Below are 23,640 nucleotides of genomic sequence, written 5' to 3'. Positions count from 1 at the left end.
TGTAGATTGATGATAAAAAAATGAATTTAATCCATTTTAAAATAAGGCTGAAACGTAACAAAATGTGAAAAACGTGAAGGGGTCTGAATACTTTCTGAATGCACTGTAAGTCACTGAAACGTGGAAAGTATTAATCAGATTCTTCAATTGCCAATAATGAGATTCTCATTAATATCTAACATTTTGGCTACTGTGGTAATATTTACTTTCATGAGAGGTCCGTTGAGCCTGCCCGGCCATACAAGACGATCATGATTGGTGCTACTATCCAACAACTCCATTCGTGCTGCATTGATCAGGATAATGGTGCTGGACTGGACGGACTTTCTTTATATTAGAGTTAAACAGGCAAGCACCAATCAAATATTTAATGCATTTAAAACGTTTCAGCACTCAATTTGTACAAGTGGTGCACTGGCCTTGTATCTATTAAGGTTGAGTTTACCAAATGTTCTGACTCCAGTTGCTTCAGCCATTGCCTGGGATTTATGCTCAATCAAAATTCAAGATTCAAGATTCAAGAGAGTTTATTGTCATGTGTCCCAGATAGGACAATGCAATTCTTGCTTTTCTTCAGCACAACAGAATATAGTAGGCATAAATAAATACAGAACAGATCAGTGTGTCGATATACCTCTGGGGTGGGCCGTGGTCACTGCTAACTTTGAGCCAAAATTAATATTAAATGAAGTAGACGATAGAAAATCAGCAAAATGTATCCATCGTTTGGGGCAGTGCTGCACACAAATCCTGATTCCCATGCATAGATTACAGCTGCTGATTGGTGTGAGATGAAGTTTGGACAAACTTGACTGTTTGTAGTAACAATAAAACTCATCTAAGGAAGCTTGGCTGTATTTTGTCAATTTATTTTTCAAAGGGACAGGTTTAGAAAACTTTTTATACAGAAGTTTTCTTCTTAAAGAAACTACAGGGTTGAACTGCCTTTAGCCTCCAGGACCGATCTAGAACATATAAAACTGTATTGTTTAACAAAGCGTTGCTGTTAGACAAGAACATTGCAGCATAAAAATATTCTATTAGACATCACTTTTGGTGGATTTTCATATTCACAAATCCGATAGTAATATCATTCAAGTGTTATTTAATAAGCTAATAAATACAGTAACTTTTCCCATAGGAAATTGACTTTAAACATAAAAAGAGAGATTGCATATTAGCTCTGATATCAAAGTCCTTTGAACTTAGCCCTGACAAATATAGTTTATACAGGCAGCATACCGCTCTGACCCTTCAGTAATACAGCTGCATGTCCTTCTCATGCCGTTACTTCTTCCTTTCCTTAGCAGATAAGAATTCAGTAGGTCGAAGTGAGTTCTCTCAGATGGCCAGCTACCGCAAAAACTGCAAAGCATATTCTAACTGGTACATATCGCACCACATTATTATATATATTATATCAACCATACTTAGAACTATATAATATGTGTATATAAAGATTGATATCAGCAAAAGATTTTGTTATTTAAATATACAAATACTGAAAAGTACTTTGTAATAACGTGAAAGCCTTGTCACTTTTACACTGTGCCTCCAGTTCACATTTCTCTTTTATGAACATTTTTACACTTTTGACCAAAAGCACTCCTAAAAACTATACGGGTAACAGACGATGAGATGCGACAGTAGCCAGGGCTATTATGTACATAGTAGCTTACTTTCGAGAGCCAAGCCCTCTAGCATCGATGCAATATTTTTTGTTAACCTGACCAATAGCACTATAATACAAAGATATTTAAATGACCTTCATTTATATTTACAATGCTTTCCATTTGATCTTACTCTCTGTATAATTCCCCAGTCTTAAAATGACAAATCATTCATCGTAATTTAACATGGTTAAGTTTAGAGACTCCAAGAACTGAAATTCCAAAGAACACGAGCAGTGCAGAGGATGAACACAAACTGATGTGCGCCTTCATTGAGGGTAATATCAATAGGACTCTTAGAGGTAGGGTTCCCCAAAGATCCTGCGACACTCCATAACACCAGAGCTGGGAGGCCGGTCGCAATTCTGGGTCAGTTTCACCTGGCTGGGAGTCAGCTGATCATATGCCATCTTATACTCTCGGTCAAAAGCATCTGTTTAAAAAACAGAAAATAGACAGAGAAACATTACATTAACATTAAGAAAGGTTGAACTAAAAATGAGACCAAGTATTTAAATCAAATGGCACTCCTTTCACCTTACACAGTAGTCTGGAGATGCACGTTGCACATCCTCTTCTCACATTAATGTGGCTTTAATGTTTTAACGAACAGAGCAGATTTATTAAGCCATCATGAGGCTTATCCTTCTAGTGTATAATTAGAAATGGTTCTCTGTTAATTCCCATGTAATTGTATCCTTGACTTCCTCATCGCCAGACCACGATCAGTATGAATTGTCCTCCTCTCTGACCACCAGCAAGCGTACTGACACCACAAGGCTGTATGCTCAGTCCGTTGTCTACGTGCTCTATACCCATGACTCTGTAGCCAGACGCAGCTCCAATGCCATTTTTTAAATACCTCGACAATACCGCCATTGGTGGATGAATAACCGGTAATGATGAGTCAGAGTATATGGGGGGGGGGGGGGGGTAGGGATTTAGATAATTTGATTGAATGGTCAGAACAACAATCTTTATCTTAATATTAGCAAGATCAAGGAGCTGATTGTTCTTCAAGAAGAGAATGTACAGGATTCATGAACCTGTGTTCATCGATGGGATGGCGGTGGAAAGTGCCACCACATTCAAGTTCCTGGGTGTGCACATCTCTTTAGATCTATCCTGTGCCCAACACATTGATGCAACCACATTCATCACGCCTCCACTTCTTCAGAAGTTGAGGACATGTGGCATGTTGCTGAAAACTCTATCGAGCTTCCTCATGTGTATAGTAGAAAGTATATTGATGGGTTGCATCAGTAACTCAATAGCCAAAGAAAGGAGGAGGCTGCATATATTGGTGGATGTTGCCTGGTCCAACATAGGTACTGATTTCCCCAACACTGAAGGGATCTACAGGAAACATTGCCTCAACAAGGCAGCTAATATCATCAAAGATCTACACCACCCTGGCCACGCTCTCATCTCATTAGTACCATCAGTAAGAAGGTATAGGAGCCTGAGAACCGTGACCTCCAGAACAGCTCCATCTGGAACTACTCGCAATGAACTACTATGGACTTTGCATAGGTTGCACTATATACTTTGACCTCTCTATTCATGTCTGGTTACCTAGTAATAACTGATAACTTATTGAATTATTGCTTATTGCATATTTACTTGTTCTACTGCTGTGTTAATGTGTCTGTAAAGCTGTAGCAAGAAAGAGATTCATCGTTCTATTCCTGGTGTACATGATAATTAAACAAACTTGTCCCTTAGCTTCATCTTTGAGTTGAGGCTTTGTTTACTGATGCAGTAAGTTACACTGGCTAACATCCCTTTCAGGTCAAAAAGAGTCCATACGACTCAGAGACAACACCCACCTCCTGACTGGTATTCAGGAAGGGAGAGGAAGGCAAAGGAAAAGAGAAGATAGGGTAAGGAAAGGTCAAAAGATGCATTGTTCCATAGAAAGACATTGTGCTGTGACAGTTTTTAATCAGCATAACTTGTGTCATCTTTAAGTGCCCTGGTGTGATGTATTCCACTTACACAGAATATGGGTTTACAAAAACATTTTTTAACAATGGATTTTTGTCTATGTTGGTCAGAAGGACCAACCTTCATAAAGCTGAAAGGAATTGCAGAAGTATAGGTAAATTAGAAATATCTTTACCATCCTCAGTCATTTTATTCTCCGTTAGAGATGTTATTCAGAAATTGATACTAACAGTCTGCAGGTTTCCTCTTACAGTACTTGCGATTAAGTATTTGACCTTGGTTATTTAATTCACTGGTGAATAAAATTGCCATGCTTTCACTGACAAGCACCAATGGCTCTTCTGAAGTACTGGCACATATCAGTTAACCTAGTCTAATTAGGTCAAAACAGATTATCTAATTATAAAAAGATTAACAGATTAGTATCAATTGAGTTTACATGGGAGTTCTGATAACCTTTCCATGGTTTGCATAGGGCACTGAATATTTCTGGTTCTTAATGATCAGTTTAGAAAATCTTAAACACTGGAAGAAACATTACCTATATCTATGTTGTCCTTCCCAAGAGCCACAAGCGAAAGGAACAGAATTTCCCTGTAGAGACTCCTTCAAAGAAGAAATTAAAACAAATTAAAAAATGGAAAATAATTATCCTGCAACTTCTTCTTAAATATTTTTCTAAATCAGTTTTTACCTTATATCACTATTTAAGGTGAATTATAAAATGACCATGCATGACAGAGAACAATGTTCGAGAAAGAGAAGACCAGAGTCCCTCACACCCACATAATCCCCAGGGCAAAAGTCAGTATCGGAATCAGAACCAATTAACATGTCATGAAGACCAAGAGCTGAAGTAGAATTATTGCACTGGAAATGTGAAAAAGGTATCCTCTGTGCTTGAAATATAAAAGGTGAATTGTGAGTGGGGGCCACTATGTGTTTAAATAGCTCCATTCTTACCTTTGTCGCTTAAAATTTGTTTGTATGCTCAATACTTCCAGAAGTTTACTCATTGGTTTATAGATGTCGTTCATCTGAATGCTTCGAACAATGCTGTCCAGAAAATCCTTGTTAAATAAGTGGCCCTCATCCCGCAGGGTGTGAACAAGTGAATGCTTTTCAGCTGTTAATTGGAAAATAAACACTTATCAATTCTGAATGCATTTGTCAGTTTACCAAAGAAAATGACAATGTATAATTTCTCTTTTAATAATCTGCTTGTTCTAATAGTAAAATGTAGCATCACGGACTGTAAAATTGTGATGGAGACAGGAATGCCTGTCATAGAAAAATAACTTAACCTGTGACTCCTCTGAACTACTGCAATTCTACCAAACTTTATTTTACTTTAGTTGTGGTTGGTAAATTTGGTAAGCCCATTTTGTCCAGGATCCACCTTTGGGGAATTCATCTTCACCAAAGTCTGCAGAGAAAACACTGTCTACTCAAGCTGTGATGAGAATACTGTTATGCAAGTTCCATTTCCTTTCAGGCAGGAGAACCAAAACAAATATTTTGAGGAATTTGGTAAAGATAGATTTATGTGGATATCTGTGTGTGGTCTCTCTTTGTCTTCCACACTCCTTCCCTTACCAATGTATATTGCAAGTGAGATTAGTAAGTGTCTGGTGTAACTGCAATTCATGAATGCAAGTAATATTTTTTCACCAGTCGGTTTCAATCTCACGGCTTATTTGGTTAATATCTCTTTACATTTCTCATTCAGCTCTATAAAAGGAACTTTTTGCATTTGCTTTATCTGGAATAGCTGATAATTTATGGTATATTTATTTGTTCTGTTGTTGCATTAATGTGCCTTTAAATCTGCAGCTAATAAGAATTTCATTGTTCCAGTCCTGTGCATATGACAATTAAGTCAAGTCAAGTCAAGTTTATTCGTCACATACACATACGAGATGTGCAGTGAAATGAAAAGTGGCAATGCTCGCGGACTTTGTGCAAAAAAAACCAAAACAACCAGACAAACTACAAACAGAATGGAACAGAATCACATATTCTTGTGGGCGGAAGGAAAAAGGGAAAAAATAATTTAAAAACAGCAATTTTAAAAAAAAGCAGTAATTTGGTACAGTAAAGTTAGTCCCTGGTGAGATATGAGTTTACAGTCCTTATGGCCTCTGGGAAGAAACTCCTTCTCAACCTCTCCGTTCTCACAGCATGGCAACGGAGGCGTTTGCCTGAACGTAGCAGCTGGAACAGTCCGTTGCAGGGGTGGAAGGGGTCTCCCATGATTTTATTGACTCTGGAGTTGCACCTCCTGAAGTGTAGTTCCTGCAGAGGGATGAGTGAAGTTCCCATAGTGCGTTCGGCTGAACGCACTACTCTCTGCAGAGCCTTCTTGTCCTGGGCAGAGCAATTCCCAAACCAGATTGTAATATTTCCGGACAAGATAATTGTCCGGAAATATTCTTGACTCTTAATTTCTCCTAACTTTCTTCTCCTGCATCGCTGCTTGCTGCTTGTTATCAATTCTTTGAGTTAGCAAATAGACTCATGATCCAAAATAATATTAGTCCATTTTGTCACCAAAGTCACGCAAAGTGAGAATCGGGATAAGGCTGGTGGGAGGGAAGGAGCAAAAAAACCCCATATATCACAATTTATGATACAAGAGCTTTCCCACCAGTAAAACACTTGCATTGATTTTAATTTTTGCTTGTGCTCAATATGATCAAGAATTATTAAAATTCCATTTTAGTCCATATACAGAATGAATTGTGAGATGAACGAATGCATGATATGTGGCCCTTGTGGCTAAGGGGATCAGAGGGTATGGAGAGAAGGCAGGTACGGGATACTGAGTTGGATGATCAGCCATGATCATATTGAATGGCGGTGCAGGCTCGAAGGGCCGAATGGCCTACTCCTGCACCTAATTTCTATGTTTCTATATCCATGCTATCAGAGGCACCGACTCAAGAGGAGCGACAGATGGCACAATGGGCTAAGTGTTCGGCTGGCAACCGGAAGGTAGCTGGTTCGAATTCCGCTTGGAGTGCATACTGTCGTTGTGTCCTTGGGCAAGACACTTCACCCACCTTTGCCTGTGTGTGTCCTTGGGCAAGACACTTCACCCACCTTTGCCTGTGTGTGTGAATGTAATTATGTGAAGCACTTTGGGGTCAATGCAAGTTGACTAAAAATGTGCTATATAAATAAAGAAATTAATTAGTGATTACTAGCATGACAACAAGCATTAGATAACTTCATAACATTATACAGAACGATTACTAGAAGGCTTTCGTTGTAGTTCATAACCTTCGTACTGCATATGTTTCAAAATCAATGCAGTTTAAAATATGAGATAGAAAAGGATTTGGAACCAGCAACTAACTCCCTGGCATAGAAAATCTTACAATTAATGTTTAAAAGTGATAAAAATAATTATTGGTAGGACAATTTTTCTCCAAGTAAATGAAGCTTCTACTTGAAAAAAAATAGACGACTAGATCAAGTGCTCACAATAGATCAAGAATAAATTTAACACTCACTCTGAAATAAAAGAGTGTAATTAAGACCTGTGAAGACACAGAAAGTTGTGTTAGTCACAATCAGATTAGATCACAAATCAACTGTGTTTGAGGAACTGCTGGTTAAAAATTTAACCTGCCCTCTTTTTTTTTAAATGCTTTGAAATAATCCGGCACTAAGCATTGCCTCGCATTTGTGAGGTTGTGAATATGCTTCACTAGCACATATTATTCCAGCCACCATCTTACTGCATGACCAAAGTGAAGTGCTCCTCTTGTTAATGAATTGAAACGTATTTTTTACATGAGAAACAAAAATACTTTTCAATTTTAACTATATGCCCAAATCTCTGGGCTTGTTAAGAAGCATTTGTTACTCAGGTCTATTTCTGAGAATCACATAACAGATAAGTCACAGTAGAGGGGGCACGGTTCCATTTTGTTTGTGCTCAGTTTTGAGTTACCCAGCCTAAAGCCACCTTTTAAGCACCGTATCTCTGATTCTGCAGCTGGACTCTTCAAGTATACGTTCAAATACCGATAAAATCTGAGGTGGTTTTCTGCCCTACCACTAGAACCTGCCACTTTCTGGTTGATTTATCCCCCCCATCTCTCTCTTAGGGTTCGAACAATGACTTTAAATCTTGGTCCTGCGTTGATAATACATTTGTAAAGCTATATAGTTCCTTCCTATTTACTTTACTGGGCCTCTCATTATACTAGACCTTGAGCCCAGTTCCCTCAGTTTTTAGGAAGGCAGTCAACAACAGCTGAAGTTAAAAAACAGAAAAGAGTCATTGCTGTTCTCATTGTCACAAAGCTCTGTGGACATGAGCAACAAAGCTGTGACACTAAAATTAAATCAAATGGTTATTAGATCTGAAACTAAAGCGTAGTTGCGAATAAAATGGTCAAAATCAAATGCCACGGGAGGCTGGTGTAGTCATTTGCTCGTGCCAGAGGGGGGAAAATATTGCAAGCAAGGGCCTATCAGTTAGCATCCTAAAATACTAGAACCTAGTTCCAGGTGATGATGCAGCTACTGCGAGGTTCAACTGGAAATAGCCTCAAGTAAAACAGCAAGGTTTGAAAAGCCTTTAACATTTTTAAGAATTAAGTGCAACGTATGGTAAATGACAATAACTATGCTGACATACAAAGAAGATGTGTAACTGCTTAAATCATGTACGTCCTTTAACATAAAAAAAGGTATTTTGAGTTATTTCATAAATAGTTGATCAGTCAAAAGATGGAACCCAGACATTAAAGAAGGGGAAAGCAAATTTAAACTGGAGACGAGAATTCTTGAAGTGCAGAGATCTAAAGGATTTTAGGGTTGGTGAAAATTAAAGAGATATGCCAGGTTTGAACAATAAGGGGGATAATGTGGTCAGAGGTATGGGTGCTGAAGAAGGGGCAGATCAGATTCACATGAGGACAGTAAATGGACAGTAAATATTTGGATTAAGTTTATGTAGGATGGAAAAAGAAAATATCTAACAGTGTGTTGGAATAGTCCAGATTGAATCAGACCCAAAATAAATAGTATTAAACTGGGATAGGTGATCATACTGACCATTAATAAACAAAAATTACTTCAGTAATCAAGTAAAGTCAACAATATTGCTGATGCACAATTGTGGAATCAAATGAACATCAAACATATTAATTACTTTGTATTTCCTTGGCCTAATAAAGATCAGGGTACAATTATGTTACATTTTCACTCACTCTTAGCATTCCAGAGGATGTAGAAAGGTTGGCTGCAATCTTGATGCAATTTCAGATTGTCCCACAGCATCTGAATCAGGACGTGTTTGCTGTCTTCTGACATCCAACTTCGAGGGATCTGTGAAACCGCATCATTAATGCATGCCAGAGGTTTGAGCACAAATCTTGCAACACTTCTCAACTCAACGAAACACATTAACATCTATAAATGATTATGTCATATACAACAATCTATGATTATGATATGGAACTGGGTAACCTTAATGGGATCAACAGAGCTGCACATTGTGCAGTTTGACATGTATCAGCAAGGCACTCAACCTAAATCTAGTTGAAGTCAGATAGTGCCTTTGCAGCAATTAGTCAGTGCTAGCAGAAAGTGGATAGTCGTTGCTCTACACGTTTACTTACAATTGTCTGCTGTTGAAAAGATTTCATATAGCTTGAATTTTTAGCACTATGAACCTATTAATCTATTTGTCCAATTACAGACATGGTTCTTCCACACTTGGGATACAATTGACGAAGGAAAGCAGAACTGAGGCTTACATATTTACTCTTGACTGGTAGAAGTGACAATTCTTAAATAGTGTGCTGCACATCATTTAAAAAAATAAATCATTGCATGTGGACATGGTAGCAAGACTAGTGTTTGGTGCTACTCATTGATTACACTCAAGAACGTGGTGCTGGGCAACTTTCCTGAGTCTGTGCTTCTGGTCAAGGTGCTCTCACTGTCATTAGGTAGGGAGTTCATGGACATATCCAACAATATGAGATATATTATAAATCAGATTGCCACCATGTTTCTATGTATTTGCTACCATGTTGCGGCATAGTATTAATGGATAATACACACTATGGCTATGGTGTGCCAGTGGTCCAGAGAATGTATGTTCAGGGTGCTGGATGGGACACTAAACAAGTATTCTTTCTAATTCTGGATGATGTCAAGCTTCAATATGGTTGAAATTGCATTCATCCAGGGAAGTAGAGAGCATTGTTGAGTCTTACAGATGGTGGAGAGATTTAGGGGAATCCAAGTGCTCTTATCGGTCACAGGATTTATGGTGTCGTGAACCTGTGAAACTGACAGTACTACATTAAAACTTCAAAAGGAGGTAGCTAAATTCTTCCTTTCTTGAGAATACTATCTATTATTTGAGTGGTGCAAGTGTTACGTGCCACAATGACCAAGTCCGAATGTTACCTGGGTTTTGCTATCATTATCTGATGAGGTGCCAGTGGATTAACAATGCAATCAGGATCAGTATCACTTCTGTTTGGCTTTTGTGCATTTTCTCTTTTATAGACAATGCATGTCCCTAATGAACATAATACAACACTCAAGGGCGTTTCCTACCGATGGCTTACCGTCACACCTTTGTTGCAGTGTTCTGAAGTTAGCACAAGTCCAGGCAAGTTGGTGGGCAGATCAATCCGACGGAAATACCACACCAAATTCCAGAATACTATTGGATGCTGATCCACAAATGATGCCACGGATATCACTTGATCACCTTCATTCTCGAGCAAACTTTCCAGCTCTTTCCACAACACTAAGGGGCTCAGGTATGGGACTGTTATAGGGTCAGGATGGGTTAACTGCCATTCCAAGTCCAATGGATCCTTGAAAAATGAATAACAGTGGTGGTGAAATATATTCCATGCCAGTCTCTTCAGAAAATCATTCTGCTGGAGAATTAAACATTCTGAAAAACCCATCAAGAAATTTGAACAGATCCGTTAAACATCAATTTTTCTGACTAGCTTTAAATTTATAGTAAGTGACAAGCATGAAATTATTTGAATAATAAGCACCGCCTATAGATGCTCCTTGCCCATTACTGATCCTGCTCCATATCTTTAACTCTGTCTACAGCCATAATCATGCACTATTCCAATATGTAGTGGCAAAATGAACTAAGTTTTTCCACTTAGTTTTGTTTTTAATCTCCAAAGTTTCCAAAATGACATGACATTACTCCAGATACCTTTGAATCATTCAGGTTAGTGGGCAAGCTGCCTGTTGGAACAGTGTGCACGTGTCGCCATGGACCAGACTCCTCAGCCATGCAGCTGTATCCACTGATGCTTCTTGCTATCGGCTGGCCCAAAGGAAAGGACTCACTGATCCCACGCCATCGATCTGAAGGAATCTGAATGCTTCTTGGTGAAGAAGGCTGGACGCAACTGACAAGAAATAGATATTGATGGATAAATTGGCCATTTCAATTCTTATAATGAAATCATGATTAATAATAGTTATTAAAGTCAAAGTTATTAATTAGGGATACAGGCCTTTCGGCCACACCAACTAAGTTATCTACTTCAGCTAGAACCATTTACCTGCAACAAGTCGAATTCCGTCTAAAAGTTTCCAATCCACGTATCTGTCCAAATGTCTTTTACACATTATAATTGTAGCCGTCTCTACCACCTCCTCCGGCAGCTTGTCCTCAAAGTGGCATAAGGATATACCGTCTATGTAGAAAACTTGCCCCTTGGGTCCCCTTTAAACTTTTCTCCTCTCATTATAAATCTATGTCCTCTAGATTTAGATTCTCATAGCCCGAGGGAAAGACTGATCATTCATCTTATCTAAACCTTCATAATTTAATATACCTCAATAAGGTTACCCCTCAGTCTCCTATACACGAGGGAATAAAATCCCAACCTATCCAATCTCTCCTTGAAACTCAAGCCCTCCATCCTGGCAACATAATTGTGAATCTTCTCTACACAGTTTCCAGCTAAATGATATCCTTCCTATAGCTGGGTGACCGGGAATGTACAACATACTCCAGGTATGGTCTCACCAACATCTTGTAGAGTTGTGCATGACATCTCAACTAGTATTCAATGCATTGATTGATCAAGGCCAGCATGCCAACGGTTTCTTCACCACCCTGTATATTTGTGTTGCCACTTTCAGAAAATTATGCATTTGAGACATATGTGCAATGAACACAAACACTGACACAAATGTATGAGCTTGGGAATCATGGTCTCCAAAGCTCTCTGACAATTGGCCAGACCTTCCTCCCACATGTGGTCTCACATTTATTGCAATGCAATGACTAACTCGGGTAGGGAAAATATGCAGACAATGCTCTACATCAATCTTTGTTATAATACTTCAGAAATATGGTCAGGTAGGTCAGAATAGGGTACACGGCAGAACAAATTAAGTATCTTAGAAAACTACTCAGAACTATCACGTAACTCAGGACAGAGAAGTTCAATCGAGAAGTCTAGACTGAGAGAGCACATGGCTCCTTATTCAGTGTCCAGAGGTGAGTGGTACAACAATTAAAAGCGTGAGTGTGGCATCATAGTACAAGTTGAGAATTGACATTCTTTGTAATGGAAAGGTTATGTAGCTTTATAAAACTTCTGAATTAAAAGCATTCCTCATCTTTGGGATGTCTCAAAGTGTATTACAGGCAGCAATGAACTTTTCCAGTATAATCATTGTTGTAATACAAGACAAATTGCAAGCTCCCACTAACAACAATAAAATAATGACATGATAGCAGTTCAAGAAAGTGGTTAAAAAGCATACAAGACCCAGTGCTTGATAAATAAGGGCAATAAGCACAAAGCAAGGCAGTCATGGTGGAAATTCATAAAACATTGCTTTGGCCATTACTGCCTAATTGCCTTCAGCTATGTTTGCCATATTCTAGGAAAGATGGGAGGGTTTGAGATAGTGTGCAGATGAGACTCACAATGATTGTTGTTGATTCTGCACAACTGAAGAGCATTTGTTGAAATATGGAGACACAAATCCACAGATCCCTAAGTTACAACCATGAAACCACACAGCCGAGTTGTAGGTTTGATAAGGATGAAGGAACAAGATGAGTTTTGCCAAGCGCCTGACATTTACCCTTGCATGTCTGGAACTTCCTGCACTGTAATTCTTGGAGAGTGAGGCTTGTTGTCATCGTTCATATCCAGGCGAGGTGGGGAGACCGTGAAGTTCTTAACTCCTCGGCAAGATTGCATGGACTGCAAATTCTGTACATTTTCTGCAGATGCACTGGATTTCAGAAAATATCTAATAAAATAAAACAAAAAACAATAGTGTACTTTCTTTGATTAATTAAATTCTAGAAAATGATCAGTTACGAATGAGCAAAATGACATGGGAAGAAAGCCCAAAACGAAACCTGAAGGTGGGGCAGTTTTTTTCCATTGTCACCGTTAAGTTGTTTCTTTGACTCCGTTCAACATATAAGCTTTCAAAAGAAACACACTGGACTGAAGCATGCACTCTTTGAGGCCATGCACTCACATTACCAATCTTCACTCAAACACAATAAAGCATAAATTCACTTGCATTCTACATCTGGCATCAGAAATACATTACCTGCCCGGTCCTCGTAGATCTTTGATTTCAATTCCCAGGAAAGGAAGGAACAAGTTGCCACAGAACGGACATTTCGTGTTGAGGTTAGAGTCATCTGCTGTCCAGCCAGCCATTATTTCTTCATCGTATACCAGTGAGTCACAAGTTCGACACCGGGAACAGCTGGAGATAAGAATCTGGAAAATATGAACAAGCAGCACTTAAAAAAAAAAGACTATTGTTTCATTGAATCAATTAAAAAGAAACTCTGATTTCATGGAATATAGTCATGTAGAAAAATGCAAGGAAGTACTGACTATCAAATACCAGCAACTACTATTATTACACACTTGGCCCGCCATAAGTTACATTGTTCAAGAAGGAACTGCAGATGCTGGAGAATCGAATGTAGACAAAATTGGTGCGGCAGCATCTATGGAGCGAAGGAAATAGACAACGTTTCGGGCCGAAACCCTTCTTCAGACTGATGCAGGGTGGGGGGGGAGAGAAGAAAGGAGTGTGACATGAACAACTCCAAGAAGCTTTACACCATTGAAGACAAAACAACCCATTGATTGGCCCTCCACCAACCACTCTAAATGTATTCCTCCATCAATGGCTATATACCATCTACAAAATGCACTGCAGTTATTCACCCTGATTATGACAGAAATTCTCAAACCCTCAGCATCTAAAAACAAAAAGGCTCCCTTCAAGTCATACATTGTGCAAACCTGGCAATAAATCTCCCATCCTTCGTCACCACAGGGGCATTACCACTGTCTCAAGGGCAACTGGAGATGGGCAATAAAAGCTGACCATGCTAGTAATGCTGAGTTCCCAAAATGCATGAAAAGAAAACACGATTCCTTCTCCCATCTAAGCCCTTCAGCGCTTAGAACCTTATCTACACCTTGACCACCTTAAAAGACTCAGCTTCTTCAATACTGTTCTCATCAACCTCCAAAACACAGAGAGGCTGCGCCTGCCTCACACCCATCATTGCCAATATTCCAAGTTTAAAATCCTTCTAAATCTCTCTAAATCCTTGGGCCATGTCACCTCTGGAACTACTCTAGCTCAATGTGCTGGTTCACTCAAACCAGGTCTCCGGTAGTTCCCTCATTCCTGCTGACCCTCTCGATGCCAGAGCTTTCAGTCTCTTGGGTCCTGCTCTTTGATCTCCCTTATGGTTTGTTTATATTCTCCCCATTTTGGAAAGCCTGTCCAAATCCCCATTTTAAACTGCTCCTCATCAGCTCTGAAATATTTTGTGATAGTGTTATACTCTCTTTCAACACACTTGCATTCTGATGGAACATGGAACAGTACAGCACAGGAACAGGCCTTTCAACCCACAATGTCTGTGCCAAACATGATGCCAAGTTAATGTGCCATGCCTACACGTGATCCATATCCCTCGATTCCCTTATATATCCATTTGCCTCTCTAAAAGCCTCTTAAACACCACTATCTTATCTGCTTCCACCACCACTGGTAGCACATTCCCAGCACCCACCAGTTTGTGTAAAAATGTTGCCCTGCACATCTCCTTTAAACTTTCCCTCTCTGTCCTTCAAACAATGGCCTCTAGGCTTTTTACATTTCTACCCTGGAAAAACGTTTTGACTAGCTGCCCTATCTTTGCATCTCATGATTTTATATACTGCATCAAATCTCCCCTCACCTCCGATACTCTATAGAAAACAATCCAAGTTTGTTCAACAGCTCCTTCTACTTAATACCCTCTGATGCAAGCAACTTTCTGGTAAGTTTCTTCTGCAACCTCTTCAAAGCAGCTGCATCCTTCCTTTATGGGGCAACCAGAACACAATACTCTAAACACAATTAACCCACGTTTAATAAAGTTACAGCATGATTTCCTGATTGTAATACACAATGCCTTGACCAATGAACGTAACCCCACTGTATAGCTTAAGTTTACTGTATGGGGAAACCCAAGTCACTCTTCTATAAGCACAAGCTACATTTGCTTTTAAACAGAAGTGACAATACATGAGACAACTGCATGACAAGCTCAGGTTACCTCCATGGCATAGTTCTGGAAGATGCTGGTGCTGCTTGTATATCGAGAAGATCCAACATCTGATTTGTCTGGCAAAGGAAAGTTGGAACTTGTTGACTGAGCACTGCCTGAATACAAACAGAATCAGAAATAGAATTATAAATTAATCATCGCATTTTTTTAAACAGAGACCCACGTTATCAGGTTTTTAAAGGAACAATCACCCAATTTGCATGTTGCAGTTGTACAATTGATATTAGTGAGGCCGTACTTGGAGAATTATGTTCAATTTTGGTCACCCTGCTATAGGAAAGATGCCATTAAGCTGGAAATAGCACAGAGAAAAGGATGCTGCCAGGACTTGAGGGAGGGTTATAGGGAGAGGTTGGGCAGGCCTGTTCTTTATTTTTGTTGAGGATTGGGGACTGAGGGGCAATCATATAGAGGTGTACAAAATTACGAGGTGCATAGATATGGTGATGCATATAGCTCCCCCCCCCCCTCCCCCCAAGGGTTGGCAAATCAAAAACTAGAGGGAATAGGCTTAAAGTGAGAGGGGATAGATTTAAGGAACCTGAGGGACAACCTTTTCACACAAAGTAGGTATGTATATGGAACGAGCTGAAAGTGACTGAGGCGAGAAAATAACGACAGCAGAGAAAGTGATTAAATAACATTAGGAGAGGTACATGGATAGAAAAGGTTGAGAGGGATACAGGTCAAATGTATACAAATGATACTGGCTTAGATGGGCATCGTGGTTGGCATTGACGAGTGCGTTGTATGACTCTCTTGAGTCCATTTCAGAACAGGTCATTAAAGGACTTGTCGGCCTTCTACAGTCTAACTACTTTAGACCGCTGGTGAGTGGCACAAATTTAAACAATGTCGTTGAATACATCTGCAGCTGGTACTCATTTGTATACTTTTCATTTCTTATATAAAAACTGAGTTTCATTTGCAATTTAGTTTGCCATTTCGCACATGAAACTTTCCTGAATTTATTTAACATGAAGAGAATCAAAATTAGGAATTGCCCTATCAGATTTAATGTGTAGCATCATTTGTTACAATCCACTAATAATCAATTTGCATTTTGTATCACATTGTTATGTTAATGCCAGCTTGTAATGCCAGTTTAAATATTTTGAGATCTTTACTTGGCAGAGTATACCCAGATTTTACCTGAAAAAAAACAAAAGAACTAAAGATGTTGGAAATCTGAAATAAGAATAAAAAATGCAGAAAACACTCAGTGGATTATGTAACATGTGTGGCAGAGAAGCAGAATTTGCATTTCAGATTAAACACCCTGATTATTCTTCAGCAGAGGCCTCAGTCTGCATCTGTTCCCATCTAAACAAAGTCACAGCTGACATGATCTGAATTATTATCTGAATGGTGGCCGATTAGGAAAAGGGGAGATGCAACGAGACCTGGGTATCATGGTACACCAGTCATTGAAAGTAGGAATGCAGGTGCAGCAGGCAGTGAAGAAAGCAAATGGTATGTTAGCATTCATAGCAAAAGGATTTGAGCAAAAGGATTCCATCCACGGGGGCGCCGTCCTGTATGGTATGGCTGCCCAGCCTGCAGCTGTCCGTTTTTTTTCTCTCTTTTTTTAAATTTTTAGTTAGTTGAGTTTTTTGTTCTGGAGTTCTAGCCTTTTTTTATGTGGGGGTGAGGGGGGGGGGGAGGGGGAAACTGCTTTCTAGGGTCCCTACCTGGTCGGAGAGGCAGCTTTTCTCCGGGCTGCACCGTCGACCCGTCCTCGCGGCCTACCAGCGGGCCTGGAGTGGCGTTTCCTGTCGGGAACCGCCCAGAACCTCGGCTTCGGCAGCGGCACAGCGCTGGAGCGCTCTTGAGGAGCGGGCGATGCCCTACCAGGGTCGCCGTGCTGGAACTCCGGTGAGCTGAGACCGCCGATAAAAACATCGCGGAGCTGTGGGTCTGAGGAGCGTCCAGCTGCGGGTGGCGGCGCTGACTTTTCAGCGGGAGCCTGGGATCTCTCAGCGAGATCACCAGTTGTGGAGCTCCATCCGGCGCGGCCTTGTTGGCTTCGGAAGCCGCGGCCTCCAGTACGGAAGCGGCCGTTCCAGGTGTCCCAAGCCGCTGTGAGGATTCTCCCGATGCCGGAGCACTATCACCCGGCGAGAACGGCCTGGAACATCGGGCCTCCGTGGCGGCAACTGTGGAGGCCTCAATAGTCCCGACTATGGGTGAACTGGGGATGGGACTGGACATTGTGCCTTCCCTCATAATGGGAACCATTGTGGGGGGATGTTTTTTATGTTTACATTTCTTTATTACTGTTATGTCTGTATTCTTTTTTTATGTGCTGCATGGCAAGAAGCATTTCACTACACCTAGGTGTATGTGACCAATAAAATAACCTTTGAACCTTTGAGTATAAGAGCAGGGAGGTTCTACTGCAGTTGTACCGGGTCTTGGTGAGACCACACCTGGAGTATTGCGTACAGTTTTGGTCTTCTAATCTGAGGAAAGACATTCTTGCCATAGAGGGAGTACAGAGAAGGTTCACCAGACTGATTCCTGGGATGGCAGGACTTTCATATGAAGAAAGACTGGATAGACTTGGCTTGTACACGCTAGAATTTAGAAGATTGAGGGGGGATCTTATAGAAACGTACAAAATTCTTAAGGGGTTGGACAGGCTAGATGCAGGAAGATTATTCCCGATGTTGGGGAAATCCAGAACTAGGGGTCACAGTTTAAGGATAAGAGGGAAGTCTTTTAGGACCGAGATGAGAAAATCATTTTTTACACAGAGATTGGTGAATCTGTGGAATTCTCTGCCACAGAAGGTAGTTGAGGCCAGTTCATTGGCTATATTTAAGAGGGAGTTAGATGTGGCCCTTGTGGCTAAAGGGATCAGGGGGTATGGAGAGAAGGCAGGGATGGGATACCGAGTTGGATGATCAGCCATGATCATATCGAATGGCGGTGCAGGCTCGAAGGGCCGAATGGCCTACTCCTGCACCTATTTTCTATGTTTCTATAATGGTGAACTCTTCTTCCGCAGACATTTCTTTGACCAAGTCTTCACCCCAGACTTTACCTACCAATTTGTAATTGTTGCCTAGGAGTTCCATCGTGATTTCCAGAGCTGTCCATACTAGCCTGTCTCACACCCCATCCTTTGGGCTCGCCTGCAGGCATGCTCCCAGCTTGGGTGGAGGCCAATCTGTCTGAATCTTCATAGCACTCTTCATCCAAGGATGATGCTTCAGGATCCTGCTCTCCAGCAAAGGAGGCATTATCCCTCTCTGAATAATATCCCTAAAAATAAATTTAAAGCAAATTAAGATAGTACATATTAGAGATTATGTATTCCTCCCATGGAGAACACTTACTAGAATGTATTTGCATACAGAACCCGCCCCCCTGCATTTGATAATCAAAGAATAGGAAATATAAAGTTGAAAACAAATATTGGAAACGCTCAGAGTCTGGCTGCAGGTGTGGAGAGAGAAACTAGTTAATTTTTCAGGTTGCAGACCCTTCCTCAGAGCTAGGATTCTTTCTCAGTTCTAATGAATGGTCTTTGAGTTGAAACGTTAACTGGTTTTCTCTTCACAGATGCTGTCTGACCTGCTAAGTTTTCCCAGCATTTTTCAATCATTTACGGAATTCTATATATTAGACCACAACAGGAGCTCCTTTTCAACTCATTCTTCATGATTAAGGAGCTTTTAAAAAGACAACCAAAACAGCAAACCAAGTTATGGCCTGAGACAATAACACAGTTGCAAAATCTTAGTGCAAATCTCAGAGCTATAAAGCAGACGGAGTGAATGTGGTTCATTGTGCCTGCACTGGCTCTTTTAAAGAGTTCTGCTATTTATTCAAGGAAACAAGAACAATTGCTTCTACCATTAAAAAGTTTCCTACCTTGCCATTTTCCTTGATAGGTACAGCATATGTTGCCAGCTTGGTGTACCACTTGTTTGCCTTTTCTGCAACTCCCTTCCCAGCTGAGAACATACTGTGCTTTAAAACATCAAAGGTGGGTGGCAATAACGAGTCCAATTTAAACGGAGGTGGAGACATGAGGGTCAAAGCTCTACCTGTCTCTCGACCTCGAACTCCTCTGTTGCTACTTGGAGAATATGATGGTGAGGACCATAGTCTGTCTCTTCGTTTGACATTTGGTTGTGGTTGAAATGTTCTGGAGCGTGAAAGTCCTGCTGATCTGGGTGAGCCTGATGGAAGGCTGGATCTCCTTGATCCTTTTACTGCAGGCATAACTTTGGTGTTAAATGATGCACTGTTTTCTTCCTCGGGCTTTGAGAGATCCATGCTCGGTGTGCGACTTGACAAAGGACTATTCATGGAGTCCATGTACATCTCTATTTCTTCAGCCAAGTTTCGACGGGTTAAAGGAGTGGAGAGACATTTATCATAGTCTTCATCTTCGTCTTTGTCTTGATCAGTTTCTGCAACCAGGAGAGAAAGGGGGTCATAGCCTCTTTGAACTCCCTTTCTTTCTGCTGGTTTGATCCCAGCTCCTACACTTAAACTCCTTTGCAATTGTTTGGGTGGCTGCCTTCGGTGTTGATTAGATTTTCCTTGAGACTTTGCATTATCAAGATCATTGTCCAGATCTTCCAAATCAAAGATGGCAGGAGAATCTGTTTTATCCTCCACATTAGTTGATGTTTCATCCAATTCAAATGGAGCATCTTCATCACTCAGTTCCTTTTCTTGGATTAAACTTTCCTGTTTGAGCAAGTGCCTGGGTTTGCCAATTTGTAATGTGTTTGGCCTTGTGGCCAATTGTAAAGCTGTTGATAAGATTTTGGCATCAGCACCCAATTTATCTGTAATCTCCCTGAGGTCATTGTCCACGCTTCTTCTGTGCAACATAAGCCCTGCAAAAACATCACCACTAAGGTTGCGGTTCCTTCCTCCCCATACCATCTGTTCCTTTAAGCTTGGCTCCACAGCACTTTTATGCCTCTTGCGCAAGCTGCTGCTGTGGACTAGCCCAGGGTCAGGATATGCAGCTTTATTGAAGGATGTCGTAAATGGAATTTCTGCAGCATTTTCTGTGAACAAATACCAAATATTTTCAGTTTTGATTAGTAGTAGAAATGTATTTTGTTCTATTTCATATCTTCAGACTTTACTTTAGACTTTCGAGATATAGCGTGTTAACAGGCCCTTCAGCCCACTGAGTCTGCGCCGAACAGCGATCAGTGTACACTCGCACCATCCTACACACTAGGGACAATTTACAATTTTTTACCGAATGGCGATGCAGGCTTGAAGGGCCCTACTGCACCTATTTTCTATGTTTCTATTTCCACACATATACATAGATACATACACCCAGAATAGTTAATACTTTACTCAGTGCCATTGAAAGTGCAATTTGTGCCACGCAGGTAATCCAGGATGCCTCCCACAATCTGCATGACTACACACAGAGGAACTGTCGCCTTGTTGTAAGGCTCAAATTCCAGATATTTTGCATCTGCCGTTACCAGCATCCTGTTTGCGGCTGAAATCAATGCAAGTGGCACGTTTCAGGAGGTAATCACTCCAGTTTAAGTGGACACCAGCAGAGGGTTGGGGGGTGGGGGGTGAAGGATAGTCAGACAGTCAAAGCAGATCAGGCTGGCCATGCAGCCGTACCAGAGCACATCTAGTTTTTTGTGACAGGCACAGTTAACTTTGGGCAATACAGCCAGACCAGAGTGTGTGCATGTGCGTGTGTGTCTGTGTGTGTGTTGCCACAGACATGAATCCAGGATGGTGTGCTGTTTGCCTGGTGCCAGAGTCAAGGATGGAACTGAGTGGTTGCAGAGTGAAGGTAGCAAGAGCATACGTAGAAAGGAGGATTCAATCTTATAGTCAGAATTTAGGAACTAGGAAAGAGATAAAAAAGATACTCGAGAGATAAATACCCAATGGGAAAAATCAGGGAATGATTGATTGCATTAGCCTTGCAGACAGCTGCAACAATTCTATGTTAAAACCATTTTAGAATAGTTAAATCTTTCAACTTATAGATGCACAGGAGTTACTGAAATCATCAAAAATTGCAAGTGCAGCAGAGAATGAAGATCTTTAAATTGATCTCCTAGATATGAAATGGATTACACACCATTATTTTCCTCAGTACTGTGGTTTGGCTGAGCCGTCTCAAAGCTGCAGTTCATCTTTACAATGCTGGATACAGATTTCAAGTTACTTCTGGTTCCTTCAAATTCGAAATGGGGCAGACAGTCTCCACTGCCCTTTGCACTTTCACTCTCAGACACTGTAAACAATGCAAGAAGAAAAAAAATCAACAATCAATTTTTTGCAATTATCACAAATAAAGCATTATATTTCAAATGAAAGTTCTGCAAAGTTACTTCACATCTTTAAACAAACCACTCACCTCCTCCTCCTTGTACTCTTCCAGTAGTGCTCTGGTATCTGATCACCATTCCCAACCCCACACAACACTGATTCAGCCACTGTCCCACCCAGTTTACAAACTATATTTCTGCTGGTTTAATGCATCAGAAATTAACACCAGATCACCACCACTTGAGATCTTCTTCCATAAGATGCACACACTCCTCATCTGGAGAGATACAGTATCAACAGTCATTCGTCTTCATGAGAGGGGATCTTATAGAAACATATAAAATTCTTAAAGGATCAAACAGGTTAGATGCAGGAAAACTGTTCCTGATGTTGGCGGAGTCACAGTCAAAGAATAAGGGGTAGGCCATTTGGGACTGAGATGAGGAAACATTTCTTCACAGAGAGTTGTGAATCTGTGGAATTCTCTGCCACAGAAGGCAGTGGAGGCCAATTCACTGGATGTTTTCAAGAGAGAGTTAGATTTAGCTCTTAGGGCAAAGGGAATCAAGGGATATGGGGAAAAAGCATGAAGGGGGGTACTGATTTTAGATAATCAGCCATGATTATATTGAATGGCGGTGCTGGCTCGAAGGGCCGAATGGCCTACTCCTGCATCTATTTTTCTATGTTTCTATGTGACAAAAGGATGGAAGGGCTAAATAACTGCCCTTCATCATGACTAAATTATGATATTGCCTCCCCAAAAGCATTGTGGCAATATTTTCATAAGTGCAGCAGTTTGAGAAGGTGGACTTCTCAAAGGCAAGTAGGAACAAGCCTTACAGTGACACCCACGTTCCAAAAGAAATACTACACCAATTGCCAAACTCTCTATTTACAAAGATATTCAGGTTAAGTTGTTTTTTCACCAATTTGGTTCTTACCCAGAGTCCACAAACTAAAGGGCCTGTCCCACTTGGGTGACCTAATTGGCGAGTTTAGAAGAGTTTGAAAAAAATGACATGTTGAAGACCTCCTCCGACTATGTAGAAGACCTCCTTCGACCTCCTTAGACTATGTTGAAGACCAGCTTCGACTAGCTACGACTAACTTTGGGAAAATTGAACACCGAATAGTGGAGAGTGAAGACAACCTCCTTCGATCTCCTTCGACCTCCCTTCGATTATGATGAAGATTATCTTCGACTACCCTCGATTACCTACGACTAACATGCCGACCTACTATGACTAAACGTACGAGTAAAAAAGTATAGATTTTTTCCGTGGCGACCTTTTTTTACTCGCGGGCATTTTTTAACATATTGAAAAAAACGGCGCGACCTAGCTGAGGCCTCAATTATGCGGAGTCCACTCTCGAGCATGAAGGAGAGTTACGAAGACCTCCTACAACCTCGTGTCGACCATGCTGCGAGTACGAGTCGAGGGCAAACTCGCCAGAACTCGCGGATTAGGTCGCCCAAGTAGGACAGGCTCTTTACCCTTCCTGCAGTATTAATGACAGCCATCAAGACAATGTTTTTCTACTTCTCTAACCTGGGGGAGCTAACCATTTTCTCTCTCAGATCGAATTCCCTGGTACAACCCAGAAAATGTATAATTTAGTCAGATATTCGAAATATGAAATAAGGCATCAATAAACATGCGACCACGGTCATTCATTGACAACAAGGAGCAGAGTAAAGGTTGGTGTGCCTCTAGTCAGCTCTAATCAGCAAATGAACTGAAACCCGACCTAATTAACCCAAAGTAGATTATCAAAGTCAAATGAAAACTTAGAGTGGCGCAAAAGCTGAAATTTGATCTTGGGTTTCAAGTTACACTTCTAAAGCTCTCGAGCTGCAATTCAACAGTAATAGATGCTAAATAAATTCAGCCACGTGCCCCCTGTATCACTTTTAGCAATTGAGAAACAATCTGAATAAACTAGCATGAAAACGTTTTTATTTACCTTTCACCTCTCCTCTCCCAAGACCCTGGATGTAGAAGGTACTTACAGAAGCGATAAACAAATTATTTCTGATCCACATTTGAGGAGAACTGAGGAATCAGTAATCAACCCCACTGCAGCCTGTGGATA

General features: G+C 40.7%; 1 protein-coding gene across 9 annotated transcripts in view; it reads right to left on the bottom strand.

The window, feature by feature from the left end:
- Nucleotides 1-848: 848 nt before the first annotated feature.
- The window catches only part of dennd4a (DENN domain containing 4A), an 83,405-nt gene continuing 60,613 nt past the window's right edge, over nt 849-23,640 (bottom strand). For 3 of the 9 annotated variants that reach the window (XM_033050522.1, XM_033050525.1, XM_033050527.1), the window contains 13 exons: nt 21,353-21,508; nt 19,135-20,291; nt 18,306-18,522; nt 15,244-15,350; nt 13,218-13,393; nt 12,735-12,905; nt 10,837-11,035; nt 10,217-10,471; nt 8,843-8,960; nt 7,133-7,159; nt 4,581-4,743; nt 4,159-4,223; nt 849-2,103 (listed from right to left, as the gene is read on the bottom strand). In XM_033050522.1, the coding sequence (XP_032906413.1) occupies nt 1,967-2,103; nt 4,159-4,223; nt 4,581-4,743; nt 7,133-7,159; nt 8,843-8,960; nt 10,217-10,471; nt 10,837-11,035; nt 12,735-12,905; nt 13,218-13,393; nt 15,244-15,350; nt 18,306-18,522; nt 19,135-20,291; nt 21,353-21,508 (2,948 nt within the window). In that variant the 3' untranslated portion in view covers nt 849-1,966. Of the gene's footprint in view, nt 2,104-4,158; nt 4,224-4,580; nt 4,744-7,132; nt 7,160-8,842; nt 8,961-10,216; nt 10,472-10,836; nt 11,036-12,734; nt 12,906-13,217; nt 13,394-15,243; nt 15,351-18,305; nt 18,523-19,134; nt 20,292-21,352; nt 21,509-23,640 lie in introns of those variants that run through there. The other 6 variants (XM_033050526.1, XM_033050531.1, XM_033050524.1 and 3 more) reach the window with 5 other exon arrangements.

The sequence above is a fragment of the Amblyraja radiata genome, chromosome 34 (genome assembly GCF_010909765.2).
Source record: "Amblyraja radiata isolate CabotCenter1 chromosome 34, sAmbRad1.1.pri, whole genome shotgun sequence".
NCBI lineage: Eukaryota > Metazoa > Chordata > Chondrichthyes > Rajiformes > Rajidae > Amblyraja > Amblyraja radiata.
The sequence above is the reverse complement of the archived record's forward strand: the minus strand, read 5'-3'. Positions and strand labels throughout refer to the sequence as shown.